Source organism: Tiliqua scincoides, chromosome 2 (genome assembly GCF_035046505.1).
Source record: "Tiliqua scincoides isolate rTilSci1 chromosome 2, rTilSci1.hap2, whole genome shotgun sequence".
Lineage (NCBI taxonomy): Eukaryota > Metazoa > Chordata > Lepidosauria > Squamata > Scincidae > Tiliqua > Tiliqua scincoides.
Genome location: NC_089822.1, coordinates 246,712,692 through 246,726,759, shown reverse-complemented (window position 1 = coordinate 246,726,759; position 14,068 = coordinate 246,712,692). Strand labels below are relative to the sequence as shown.

Below are 14,068 nucleotides of genomic sequence, written 5' to 3'. Positions count from 1 at the left end.
TGGTTAGAGATGTAAATGTTACTGAGCCATTGGGGAACAGTGATCATGCTGCAATCCGTTTTGACGTGCACGTTGGGGGAAGAATACCAGGCAAATCTCTAACAAAACCCCTTGACTTCCGACGGGCGGACTTCCCTCAAATGAGGAGGCTGGTTAGAAGGAGGTTGAAAGGGAGGGTAAAAAGAGTCCAATCTCTCCAGAGTGCATGGAGGCTGCTTAAAACAACAGTAATAGAGGCCCAGCAGAGGTGTATACCGCAAAGAAAGAAGGGTTCCACTAAATCCAGGAGGGTGCCCGCATGGCTAACCAGCCAAGTTAGAGAGGCTGTGAAGGGCAAGGAAGCTTCCGTAAATGGAAGTCTTGCCCTAATGAGGAGAATAAAAAGGAACATAAACTGTGGCAAAAGAAATGTAAGAAGGTGATATGGGAGGCCAAGCAAGACTATGAGGAACGCATGGCCAGCAACATTAAGGGGAATAATAAAAGCTTCAAATACGTTAGAAGCAGGAAACCCACCAGAGAAGCGGTTGGCCCTCTGGATGGTGAGGGAGAGAAAGGGGAGATAAAAGGAGACTTAGAGATGGCGGAGAAATTAAATGAGTTCTTTGCATCTGTCTTCACGGCAGACGACCTCAGGCAGATACCGCTGCCCGAACGGTCCCTCCTGACCGAGGAGTTAAGTCAGATAGAGGTTAAAAGAGAAGATGTTTCAGACCTCATTGATAAATTAAAGATCAATAAGTCACCAGGCCCGGATGGCATCCACCCAAGAGTTATTAAGGAATTGAAGAATGAAGTTGCTGATCTCTTGACTAAGATATGCAACTTGTCCCTCAAAACGGCCATGGTGCCAGAAGATTGGAGGATAGCAAATGTCACACCTCTCTTTAAAAAGGGAAAGAGGGGGGACCCGGGAAACTATAGGCCGGTCAGCTTAACATCTATACCGGGTAAGATGGTGGAATGCCTCATCAAAGATAGGATCTCAAAACACATAGACGAACAGGCCTTGCTGAGGGAGAGTCAGCATGGCTTCTGTAAGGGTAAGTCTTGCCTCACGAACCTTATAGAATTCTTTGAAAAGGTCAACAGGCATGTGGATGTGGGAGAACCCATGGACATTATGTCTGGACTTTCAGAAGGCGTTCGACACGGTCCCTCACCAAAGGCTACTGAAAAAACTCCACAGTCAGGGAATTAGAGGACAGGTCCTCTCATGGATTGAGAACTGGTTGAAGGCCAGGAAACAAAGAGTGGGTGTCAATGGGCAGTTTTCACAATGGAGAGAAGTGAAAAGCGGTGTGCCCCAAGGATCTGTCCTGGGACCAGTGCTTTTCAACCTCTTCATAAATGACCTGGAGACAGGGTTGAGCAGTGAGGTTGGAAAGTTTGCGGACATCAAACTTTTCCGAGTGGTGAAGACCAGAAGTGATTGTGAGGAGCTCCAGAAGGATCTCTCCAGACTGGCAGAATGGGCAACAAAATGGCAGATGCGCTTCAATATCAGTAAGTGTAAAGTCATGCACATTTGGGCAAAAAATCAAAACTTTAAATATAGGCTGCTGGGTTCTGAGCTGCCTGTGACAGATCAGGAGAGAGATCTTGGGGTGGTGGTGGACAGGTCGATGAAAGTGTCAACCCAATGTGCGGTGGCAGTGAAGAAGGCCAATTCTATGCTTGGGATCATTAGGAAAGGTATTGAGAACAAAACGGCTAATATTATAATGCAGTTGTACAAATCGATGGTAAGGCCACTCCTGGAGTTTTGTGTCCAGTTCTGGTCGCCGCATCTCAAAAAAGACATAGTGGAAATGGAAAAGGTGCAAAAGAGAGCGACTAAGATGATTACGGGGCTGGGGCACCTTCCTTATGAGGAAAGGCTATGGCGTTTGGGCCTCTTCAGCCTAGAAAAGACGCCTGAGGGGGGACATGATTGAGACATATAAAATTATGCAGGGGATGGACAGAGTGAATAGGGAGATGCTCTTTACACTCTCACATAACACCAGAACCAGGGGACATCCACTAAAATTGAGTGTTGGGAGAGTTAGAACAGACAAAAGAAAATATTTCTTTATTCAGCGTGTGGTTGGTCTGTGGAACTCTTTGCCACAGGATGTGGTGATGGTGACTGGCCTGAACGCCTTTAAAAGGGGATTCGACAAGTTTCTGGAGGAAAAATCCATTACGGGGTACAAGCCATGATGTGTATGCGCAACCTCCTGATTTTAGAAATGGGTTATGTCAGAATGCCAGATGCAAGGGAGGGCACCAGATGCAGGTCTCGTTATCTAGTGTGCTCCTTGGGGCATTTGGTGGGCCACTGTGAGATACAGGAAGCTGGACTAGATGGGCCTATGGCCTGATCCAGTGGGGCTGTTCTTATGTTCATGTTTAATAGCTTCTTAAGGATCATTAGAGCAGGAATTCTCAACTGTGTGCTATCTCCTCTCTGAGTGCATCTAGATCCACTTTTCAGAGAAGTCAGTGTGGCTTTTCCCACCCAACACAACCTTGAACTTCACAGTCTGTGCCATGCTGCTGTGAAACCATGCTCCATCTGCATGGACGGGTCAAACACTGAAACAGGGTGCTTCTCTTGTACATGGTGTAGGAGGCAATGTTTTACCAAGGAACTGATCAATAATGAACCCCTGAATCATGCTCTTGCTGCTTTTTTTAAACCCACCTTTCAGGCTTTGTGGGGTGTGTCCTTTATTTGCACCAGCCATTTTCAACCACTGTGCTGTGGCACACTGGTGTGCCACAAATGGTCTGCAGGTGTGCCGCAGGAGTTTGAAGGAGGGTCCTTAGTAGGGCCATAAGCCTCCCATCGACAGTATGGTGTGCCTTGTCAATTGTCAAAAGATTGATGGTGTGCCTTGACAATTTTAGTACCTTGTCAGTGTGCCATGAGATGAAAAAGATTGAAAATCACTGATCTACACATTCATTTGGATCATTATTAGCAGTGGGGGGGGGGAGAGTTTGTACTGGGATGATTTTGGAATAGGGCGAGTCATGTGAGTCAGACTTCTGCTCAGTAATGTACAAAATGGCCCTGAGAAACCCTTCAGACTGTGTGAACAAACCCCATGGGTGCATTGGGTCAGACTTCTGAACAGCCATGTCTGCCTTCATATCTTCTCTGTACTCATAAAAATGAATGCACACAGACCTAGTTTGGTTTCCCACAAAATTACTGAATGATGTATCTAGGCAGAGCTGCTGGTATATGTAGGAAGAATAAGATTCAAATCTTCTCAAAGCCTACAGAGCAACCTTGGACAAGGCATTGTCTTTTAGCCTAGTTCAGACTTGTGATAAGAAAATGAAAACCCTGCATCTGCCACTTTGAGCTTCTCAAAGGAAGGGTGGGATACAAATGCGATATAGATTCATTTGATTCCATACAAGGTGGTGCTTAAAGCAAACAATTCTTTTTTAGGACAGGCTAATATATATAGGCATCCTTTGGTATCCACAAGGGATACATTCTTACCCCCCACCCTGTGGATACTGGAAATGGTGGATAAGGGACAAGCCTATCTCCAAGCCCTCCCCCCTTCTGCAGCCAATTACTTTTGTTTATCTTCACTACATTTGCACAAAGTTAATAACTTGTCTTGTTTTAGCCAAAGGCTATAAGCAGAGAGCTTATAGCAAGATATGCAGGCTGGGAGTCTGCAGGCTAGAAGGGAGACTAAGAGCAAACAGGAAGCAGGAAGTTAATGTTTGCTCTTAGTCTCCCTTCTAGCCTGTGGCCTCCCTGCCTGCTTGTCTTGCTATCAGCTCTCTACTTACAGCCTTTGGTTAAAGCAAGACAGGTTGTGACTTCGTGTGAATGTAATGAAGATAACAATACTAGCCGCAAGGTACTGTGGATAGTGGGGAATGCCTGTATATGCAGCATGGTTCAAGATGGCTTTTTCCTCCTCTGGGCAACCCCCTGTGAGAACCCAAAAAAAAATACAGCTTCTGAAGAACTAGACAACAATTGGATACTGCTCCTTTTATACAAACAGAGGCAGAACACAAAGTCCTGTTATGCCATTTCAAGTATAATCAGCATCTCTGCTCTAATTCATGCTCCAATACTAAGATCGTACATTTCACTCCAGCTTGGAAGTGTGTAGCAACATGGTCATTCTTTGGCCTCAGCTGCTTTCAAACAAGATGGGCCACTGCAGGGAAGAACATGGCAGGAACTGCAGTTGTTATGTTGTTTCTTCAGCTTGGCAGGCTGCTTGCCAGTGACTCAGCCAACTGCAGCCCCAGTATACTCTTTAGGAGGTGGGATGAGGCCAGCAGCCGTCATGCGCCGCTCACTTGTCAAGAAATTAAAGGTTGCACAGGCATTGGGCTGTGAAAAGCAAGGAAACAGAGGAATGAGATGGGCCAAGGTACAACGTGAATCCATGAGAAATATATCAGAAGGCCCAGTCTATCTAATGTTTATACCTTACTTTCAAAGAAACTGGGGTAATGTACTAGAAAACAAAAGCAAAATAGAATGTTCTCTACAATACACGCTAACAGCAGTATACAATAAAACAGCAGTCTGTCAAATGGACTGTACCATTTCAAACTATAAGTAAAGGATACTGTTTTTGAATGTTCCCCATGTTAAAAAAAATCAGGAAAATATTTCTAGCTCGACCCACTTGCCATTGTGGTACTGTACTATCTCCACAACCTGTTTCGCATTTAAAAATAAATTCCCCACATGAAGTTAGAAGTAACTCAGTCCATTTTACTACCTCAGTCTGCTGTATGCAAAGAGCAGGATGCGACCAGAATAGCTGGAGGAAGGTCCTTAATTCAATATATGACCTCATTAACTGTATTCATGTGCCTGACTTACGACGAACATCACTTTAGAAGCTGCTTATTCATACTGCCAGTGGAGCCCAGTGTGACAAAAGAAAATACACCTAAGGACAGCCAGACCTTGGTCCAGTCAAAGAGGCCCAGTTGTCTCAGAGAGAGTATGCTTCATATGGATTCCAACTTCCAAGCTGCTGGCAGTTTCTGACATCTCTTCAGGCTATCTTACAACCACGAGGGCTGGAAACATTCAGACAAAACCTGAACATTCTGCATGTGGAACCAGATACTGGGTGAGACAGTGAGGCTGTGCTACATGTCACATCCAGCTCCACAGAGGTTTCAAATGATCTGGTGAAACCCAAATAAACCCTGCTGCAGGACAAAGGGAGGATATTCTCTTCTAGCTCCTCTCCCTCCATCTCTTACCGTATCCTGTACTTCCACAGCAATCCCACATTGCCTCATTAGCTTCAGAACAGCAGGATCTAGTCGCTCCACTCTGTTTCCTGTCCCCAGCACTAGGATTTCTAGGACAGACAATAGATGAAATCACATACAGCGATTAGTATATAGGTGTTCAGTTCAACCCTCTGGAGGAGGAAGAGCAGGATATAAGTGAGATGAAAACATTTATAGGCCACCTTCAGCCTATATCCACCTGGATTACTAAAGCTAGATATGCACTAGCCCTTTCCCTAGCACAAGCTGGCTTCCTTCCCACCCCCACAAACACTGGAGGGAAACAGCCCTGGAGATTGGCACATCTACCTATTCTGGGCTCCAGCAGGCGGAATAATGAGAGGCTCTCAGCAGTGATGTCCTTGTATGTGCCAACCTGGAAAGGAAGCAGAGGGGTGCTCAAGAGAGAAACCACAGAAAACAATGGAAAATTTGTGACTTGTCCAGTGAGTTATCTAGTCCCACCCCCTTGCCCTAAGGCAGGATACCCAGTTTCCACAGGAATCCCAGCAAAAGCCTGTCCAGTCATTACAAACTACTGTAGCATAGTGGCTACGAGATAGATCTGAGAACAGAAAAGCCCTGGTTCAGATCTCACCTTTGTCATCAGAAGGTGGCCTCAACCATCTCTCAAGTCTCAACCCCCCCCATCTGCAATGTGATAACAACCATGACCTACTTTATAAGATTTTAAGGACCATTTACATGAAGCCCTTTGAATATTCTAAAGCAGTGTTTCTCAAACTCTGGGTTGGGACCCACTAGGTGGGTCGTGAGCCAATTTCAAGTGGGTCATAAGAACATAAGAACATAAGAACAGCCCCACTGGATCAGGCCATAGGCCCATCTAGTCCAGCTTCCTGTATCTCACAGCGGCCCACCAAATGCCCCAGGGAGCACACCAGATAACAAGAGACCTCATCCTGGTGCTCTCCCCTACATCTGGCATTCTGACTTAACCCATTCCTAAAATCAGGAGGTTGCGCATACACATCATGGCTTGTACCCCATAATGGATTTTTCCTCCAGAAACTCGTCCAATCCCCTTTTAAAGGCGTCTAGGCTAGACGCCAGCACCACATCCTGTGGCAAGGAGTTCCACAGACCGACCACGCGCTGAGTAAAGAAATATTTTCTTTTGTCTGTCCTAACCCGCCCAACACTCAATTTTAGTGGATGTCCCCTGGTTCTGGTATTATGTGAGAGTGTAAAGAGCATCTCCCTATCCACTCTGTCCATCCCCTGCATAATTTTGTATGTCTCAATCATGTCCCCCCTCAAGCGTCTCTTTTCTAGGCTGAAGAGGCCCAAACGCCATAGCCTTTCCTCATAAGGAAGGTGCCCCAGCCCCGTAATCATCTTAGTCGCTCTCTTTTGCACCTTTTCCATTTCCACTATGTCTTTTTTGAGATGCGGCGACCAGAACTGGACACAATACTCCAGGTGTGGCCTTACCATAGATTTGTACAACGGCATTATAATACTAACCGTTTTGTTCTCAATACCCTTCCTAATGATCCCAAGCATAGAATTGGCCTTCTTCACTGCCGCCGCACATTGGGTCGACACTTTCATCGACCTGTCCACCACCACCCCAAGATCTCTCTCCTGATCTGTCACAGACAGCTCAGAACCCATCAGCCTATATCTAAAGTTTTGATTTTTTGCCCCAATGTGCATGACTTTACACTTACCGACATTGAAGCGCATCTGCCATTTTGCTGCCCATTCTGCCAGTCTGGAGAGATCCTTCTGGAGCTCCTCACAATCACTTCTGGTCTTTACCACTCGGAAAAGTTTGGTGTCATCTGCAAACTTAGCCACTTCACTGCTCAACCCTGTCTCCAGGTCATTTATGAAGAGGTTGAAAAGCACCGGTCCCAGGACAGATCCTTGGGGCACACCGCTTTTCACCTCTCTCCATTGTGAAAATTGCCCATTGACACCCACTCTCTGCTTCCTGGCCTCCAACCAGTTCTCAATCCACGAGAGGACCTGTCCTCTAATTCCCTGACTGTGGAGTTTTTTCAGTAGCCTTTGGTGAGGGACCGTGTCAAACGCCTTCTGAAAGTCCAGATATATAATGTCCACGGGTTCTCCCGCATCCACATGCCTGTTGACCTTTTCAAAGAATTCTATAAGGTTTGTGAGGCAAGACTTACCCTTACAGAAGCCATGCTGACTCTCCCTCAGCAAGGCCTGTTCGTCTATGTGTTTTGAGATCCTATCTTTGATGAGGCATTCCACCATCTTACCCGGTATGGATGTTAGGCTGACCGGCCTATAGAATGGGTCCCCCCCATTCATTTCAATATTTTATTTTTAATATATTAAACTTGATGCTACCATGGTATGTGACTGCATTTGGGGAAATGCAGCACATCTGTACTTTAAACAAGCTACTATGTATATGCTTTTAACAATGATAGTACATGGGACTTACTCATGGGTAAGTGTAAGTAGGATTGCAGCCTAGGATTGTTAAAAATTTCCTGCTTGATGATGTCACGTCCAGTCATGACATCACTTCTGGTGGGTCTTGACAAATTCTCAGTCTAAAAAGTGGGTCCTGGTGCTAAAAGTTTGAGAACCACTGCTCTAAAGTACTTTGTGAATACTACGTATGAGAACAACCCTCAGAGACTGGCCACTGGCTTCTCTGGTGTAGGTTTATCTCCTCTTGAGCCAAAACAAGTTCCAGTGCAGCCCTGAGAGAAGCTTAGCAGGTCAAATTTCTCCCACTATGCAGTGAACAGAGACATAGTTAGAAAACTGGAAATAACCAATGAAACAAACAGGAATGGGGGGGGGCGCTCTCCAGAAACAAGTCATTTACCTTAATATCTGTTTCAAATAAATTGGTAAAAATTTATGGCAGTTGTGCGTCATTTAATGACAGGGATAGGGACTGAAATCTTCGTCATTATATGGTCCTGTTGATAAGCTTTAAGCTTTTGAACTGAAGTGCGTGCCGGCATCAGGATCCCCAATCTTACAGTCTGGAGGCTGCAATTCCCTGCCTCCTTTCCTGGAAGTAAGCCCCTGTAATGTGACTCACTGTAATGGGGCTTACAGAAGCTTTGCCTTCGCGTTTTTGCAAGGTGCATGGGAGTGGTTTGGCACTAAAGCCTATTAGGCTTTGATCTTGGGTGACCACCATCGTATATGGGGTTAGTCGTTAGGTGGAACGTTGCTAAGCAGCACACACCTGTATTTAAAAAAAATTATCATGGATAGAAGAACAAGTCTTGCTGAAGAAGAATCTGCATGCCTTCTGCAAAAAGAAGTCCTGCCTTGCCAACCTTTCAGAGTTCATCATGAGTACCAACAGGAATGTGCATAGAAATGCACTGGTACGCATTATCAAAAGCTTTCTGAAAGTTCAAGTAAACCAAGTTCCTCACCAAAGGGACTTGAGTAAACTTGGTAGTCATAGGATAAGGGGACAGTTGAGGTTGCCCCATCTCAAAAAAGGTACTGGGCTGGTTCAGGCAATCTTAAATCACCTGATTGACTCCATGTGTTTTATGGCAAGTGTGCGTCCAGATCTCTCCCCCGGAGAGCCTAGAGTCAGTTTCCTTAATTGTGGGGGTGGGGAGGTTACATCTGAAGCTGCTTTTAAGGAGGTTTAGAACTGTCCTCTAAAGGGGCAGTTTGGACAAACTGTGTCCCCACGATTCAGGACACTGGCCACAACACGCTAGAGTGACATGGGAGGGTCATACACTGGATGCGTGTGCATGTCTTATGGTCAGACAGAGAGAACACCATCTGAACCAGCTCATTTCAGGACAAATATGATGATCATGTGTTAGAGCACCTTTCTTATATGGAAAAAGACATAGGTTTGGAGCTCTTTAGTTTAGGAAAACACCAACCAAGGGGGAGGGATGACTACATGATGGACATTTATAGTCACATACTGTGTGGATAAAGGGAAGTTTTTTCCCCCCTCTCTCATAATACTAGAACCTGAGATCAGGTACTGAACTGACCTGCAGGAGATTCAGGACAGACAAGAGGACAGGTTCTATCCACAGCAAATAATTTGTTAAATTTGCCACCACAGGATGTGGTGATGGCCAGGATGGTGTAGTGGTTTGAGTGTTGGACCTGGAAGATCCAGGTTCAAATCCCCACTCAGCCACAAAGCTTCCTGGGTGATCTTGGGTCATCCACTATCTCACCTACCTCACAGGGTTGCTGGGAGGACAAAAGGAGGGGAGGAACTATAAACAACACCCTGAGCTCCTTGGAGGAAGGGTGGTATAAAAATGTGAAAAATAAATAGCGCAGATGGGCTTAAAAGGGGAATGACGCAAATTCATGGAGGGTAGCTCCATTACAGGGTGTGAGGACAGCTATGTGGAACATCCATGCTCAGAGGCACTATACCCCTAAATACCAGTTGCTACATGGAAGAGTAACAACAGGAGAGGGCTACTGCTTGTGGGCTTCCCAAAAGAGAATGCCAAGTTCAACAGACCTCTGATCTGGCCAGTAGGGTTCTTTTTACGTAATGGAGGGCAGGACACCTTGTGATGCTAGATTCAGATTCAAGATCCCAAACACAAGATGATGGAGAGGGCTGGAAGCTCAGCACACTTACATTCCACTGCAAAATGGCTCGGGGCAAGACAGCACAGGGGCCTACTATACTGTCCCCGTTGATGGTGAAGCCCCTGTTGGTGTATGCTTCAATAAACATGATGTCTGGGGATTCTCTCTCCAAGCGCTGGACTGTCGTCTTCTGGTAGAGCTCATCGTCCGAAGGCGTAAGGCGGTGACCTCGCTGTGGCTGTCTGCCATTGAGAGTTAGGGGAAGGCATCATGACATATACAGTACAGATATTTACCACATACATGTCCCCCCCCTTCAAAATCACCCTGCCTTAATCCAAAACAATGCACACTGTTAGAATTCCAGCTTCAATTACAAAGCAGACACTGTGGTTACACAGTGATGACTGAAAGACACTCTGCACATACTCAGAGGCAATTATTTTTCCAAATCATGTACTAGGGCAGAGCCAACCCCCAGCATAAAAGTCTAGTAGCGCTTAGTGAGTCTCACTGCACACTGTCTCAAGGTCAAGAGATCAGAGCTTCCAGGTTTGATTGTGCTGATCCATTAAGTTTCCCTCATATCTTGGCCAGAGGTAAGGAAGAGCTCCCTTCCCCCATCCTGCAGAAATTCAACAACTACAGTTCTGGGGGCCCCCCCCAGCACAAAGGTGCAGTGATGTGCTTCACCAGTTGGACTTCTGCTCTGTCAGACATAATGAAACTGTTAAAGGTGTATAAGCCCTGATATAAGAACATAAGAAGAGCCCCACTGGATTCAGGCCCATTTAGCCAGCTTCCTGTATCTCACAGTGGCTCACCACATGCCTCAAGGAGCACACAAGACAACAGACCTGCATCCTGATGTCACTCTTTTGTATCTGGCATTCTGAAGTCGCCCACCTATAAAACCCTAATTTTTACATAAGGTATGTGCAAACCCTAAGTTGCACATACCTATTATGGCTTGTAACCTGCTAAGAACTTTTCCTCCAGAGATGTGTCCAAACCCCTTTTAAAGGCATCTAGCCCAGATGCCATCACCACATCCGGTGGCAAGGAGTTCCACAGACCAACCACATGCAAAGAAATATTTTCCTTTGTCTGTTCTAACTCTCCCAACACTGGTATCTGCTGGTATTCATTTGCATCTTTTTAGATTGTGAGCCCTTTTGGGACAGGGAGCCATTTAGTTATTTGATTTTTCTCTGTAAACCGCTTTGTGAACTTTTAGTTGAAAAGCGGTATATAAATACTGTTAATAATAACACTCAATTTTAGTGGATGTCCCCTGGTTCTAGTGATGTGTGAGTTGTGTGCTGTTGTGTGTGAGAGGACCTATAGTTCCAGACATTTATCTCTCATCGACACATGCCTGCAAACTGCAAGAGCTCAGCTCCTGGCAGAGCAGTGAGTAAGCTATCTTGCAAACTGCAGAAGCTGAGCTCTTTGGAGGGGAATTAGTATGTAATTAGTATGTAATTAGGTTTGGGGTGCCACAGGGTTCCATCTTATCCCCCATGCTCTTTAACATCTACATGAAACCGCTGGGAGAGGTCATCCAGGGGTTTGGAGTGGGTTGCCATCAGTATGCTGATGACACCCAGCTCTATCTCTCCTTTCCCCCTGATTCTGAGGAGGCGGTTGGGGTCCTGGATCGCTGTCTGGAGGCGGTTAGGGGCTGGATGTGGGCGGAAATTAAATCCAGATAAGACAGAGGTGCTTTTGGTTCGGAAATCCACACTATCGTCCTGCTCTGAATGGGGTTGCACTCCCTCTGAAGGAGCAGGTCCGCAGCTTGGGGGTTCTCCTGGATCCACAGCTGCTCCTGGAGTCCCAGGTGGCGCCCTAATGACATCTAGATTAGATTATTGAGAACTGAGAACTGCTGAACTGCTCCCTCGTTGCTAACGTTTCGGCGTGGACTGAAGATCTTTTTATTTCAAAAAGCTTTTAATTGTTGACAGGCTGGCTGGCGTTCTTGCTTTTATATTAAAATCCACGGGGTTTGTTTGTTTTTAGATTTTTTAATTATGTAAATTGCTGTTAATTGTTTGTAATGTTGTATTTTTTTTCAATGATGTAAGCCGCCTTGTGTGTCCGTTGGGCAAAAAGTCGGGGTACAAATTAATAATAATAATATTAATAATATTAATAATATTAATAATAATAATAATAATAATAATCTGTCCAATCCCCTTTTAAAGGCATCTAGCTCCATCACCACATCCTGTGGCAAGGAGTTCCACAGACCCATTACAGCTGGGTAAAGAAATATTTTGTCTGTCCTAACTCTCCCGACACTCAATTTTAGTGGATGTCTCCTGGTCCTGGTGTGGTGCGAGAGGGAAAAGAACATCCTCTATCCACCACCCGTACAATTTGGGGCCAAAGCAGAAAGCAGCCTGGCTCCTCTGCTGCACGGCGGTGGGAAAAGCCAAGGCAATGGACGCTGATCCTGTTCATTCCCCCCCCCCCCGATCCACCCCTGGCTTTATACTCACCCACTGGGGTAAATGGACTTTGCTGCAGCCGCGAGCCTCCAGCTCTGAGTACCTGCACGAAGCACCCTGAGCGCAGCCATGGAGAGAGGAGGAGCCGCGGCTGGGCGTCTCGCCCGGTGCGCAATGCACAGCGGAGGCGGCTGGAGGAGGAGTCAGGCAGCGGGCGGAGATGCTGGCCAGGACGCCCTCTAGTGTGGCTGGAGGCGCTCGGGGGCTTCCTTCCTGCTGGGGATGCTCCGAGCCGGGCAGCAGGTCTGGAAGGAGCAAACCCTTTGCGCGTAATGTGAGTCTAGTTGCACTTGGCACGTGCACCAGAGAAAAGACCCTCCCTGGCTGGAATCGATGCTGTGCTGCTCCTGCCCCCCCCATTTCTTTCAAGCACCACCACTAGGTGGGGCAAGCGGACCTCTCTTCCAGCACAATCCTATGCGTGTTTACTCAGAAGAAAGTCACACTGTGGCTTGGAGAAGACTTTTGAGAGTCCCCTGGTCTGCATCAAATCAGTCAATCCTGACTGTTCATTGTAAGGACAGACGCTGAAGCTGAAATACTTTGGTCATCTCATGAGAAGGGAGGAATCTTCAGAAAAGACCACGATGCTGGGAAAAATGGAAGGCAAAAGGAGAAGGGGATGGCAGAGGATGAGATGGTTAGCTAGTGTCACGGAGGCGATGAGCATGAATTTGGACACACTCCAGAAGTTAGGGTAGACCGGGAGGGGGGGTGTGTCCATGGGGCCACGGAGAGTCGGCCATGACTTAACAACTGAACAACAAGTCACAGTGTAATCAATAGGGCTTATGCCCAGGAAAGCATGCATAGGATTGCAGCCTAAAACAGCGGTTCCCAAACTTTTTTAGAACCAAGACCCACTTTTTAAAACAACACTCTATCGGGGACCCATCTAGCTTTAACAGACTGTAAATAAAAGGAGATCTAGAAATAAATATTTATTTACTTACTTACTTACTTACTTACAGGTAATGGCCACCAGAAAAAGACCCTCAAACATTTATCTCTCAGTGTTGACACATGCCTGCAAACTGCAGGAGCTCAGCTCCTGGCAGAGCAGTGAGTAGCTATCTTGCAAACTGCATGAGCTGAGCTCTTTGGAGGGGAATTAGCAGCTATTTGATTTTTGCAAAGCCTCAGGGTTTGAGGCAATTAGTTATCTGATCTTTCCATCGCCTTATGCAACTCACCCTTATGTGTCACAAAAAATCAGGTCGCAACCCACCAGTGGGTCCCAACCCACAGTTTGGGAACCAGTGCTCTAAAAGGAAAAGACCACAACTCCAAATTGCCCTTGCAACAGACTTACCTTCCAAAGGAGGCTCTGCTTGGCTTTTTGGCTGCTAATTCCCTTGGCCAAGTGTGGTTTGGGGCACATGGATTGACGGCAGCCTTGGAAAGCCCATGTGAAATGCTGCGGAGTTTCTTGCCAACTTCCAGTGGAAGGAAGTGACTAGAAGCACCGAAAAAAGCGGGAATATGACCTGGGAGAAAGGGGGGCACGTGTGAGGCAGGAGTTTGCTCCCAGAACTGGCAACAGTGGGGGCTGCCTTCCTCTCATGTTAGCTTTATGTATTTGTGTCTGGAATTATAGGTCCTCTCACACACAACACCAAAACCAGGGGGCATTCACTAAAATTGAGTGTCAGGAATGTTAGAACAGACGTTTCTTTATCCAGTGTGTAATTAGTCTGTGGAAC

The 14,068-nt window shown here is 46.3% G+C and overlaps 1 protein-coding gene across 1 annotated transcript; it reads right to left on the bottom strand.

Moving 5' to 3' along the window:
• Positions 1 to 3,992: 3,992 nt before the first annotated feature.
• NDUFAF3 (NADH:ubiquinone oxidoreductase complex assembly factor 3) lies at positions 3,993 to 12,472 on the bottom strand. The gene is made up of 5 exons (XM_066617393.1): positions 12,357 to 12,472; positions 9,899 to 10,091; positions 5,599 to 5,665; positions 5,257 to 5,357; positions 3,993 to 4,363 (listed from the first exon to the last, which is right to left on the bottom strand). Exons 1-5 carry the CDS (start codon positions 12,434 to 12,436, stop codon positions 4,259 to 4,261), a joined length of 546 nt encoding a protein of 181 aa, XP_066473490.1. The 5' UTR covers positions 12,437 to 12,472; the 3' UTR covers positions 3,993 to 4,258.
• Positions 12,473 to 14,068: the final 1,596 nt, after the last annotated feature.

Excerpts from the sequence above, each read along its gene's own strand:
- NDUFAF3 (XM_066617393.1), bottom strand. The coding sequence starts at position 12,436 with ATGGCTGCGCTCAGGGTGCTTCGTGCAGGTACTCAGAGCTGGAGGCTC. Across the intron at positions 10,092-12,356 it reads AAGTCCATTTACCCCAGTGG|ACAGCCACAGCGAGGTCACC; the intron begins GTGAGTATAAAG and ends TCTCAATGGCAG. Across the intron at positions 5,666-9,898 it reads GAGCCATTTTGCAGTGGAAT|GTTGGCACATACAAGGACAT; the intron begins GTAAGTGTGCTG and ends CTTCCTTTCCAG.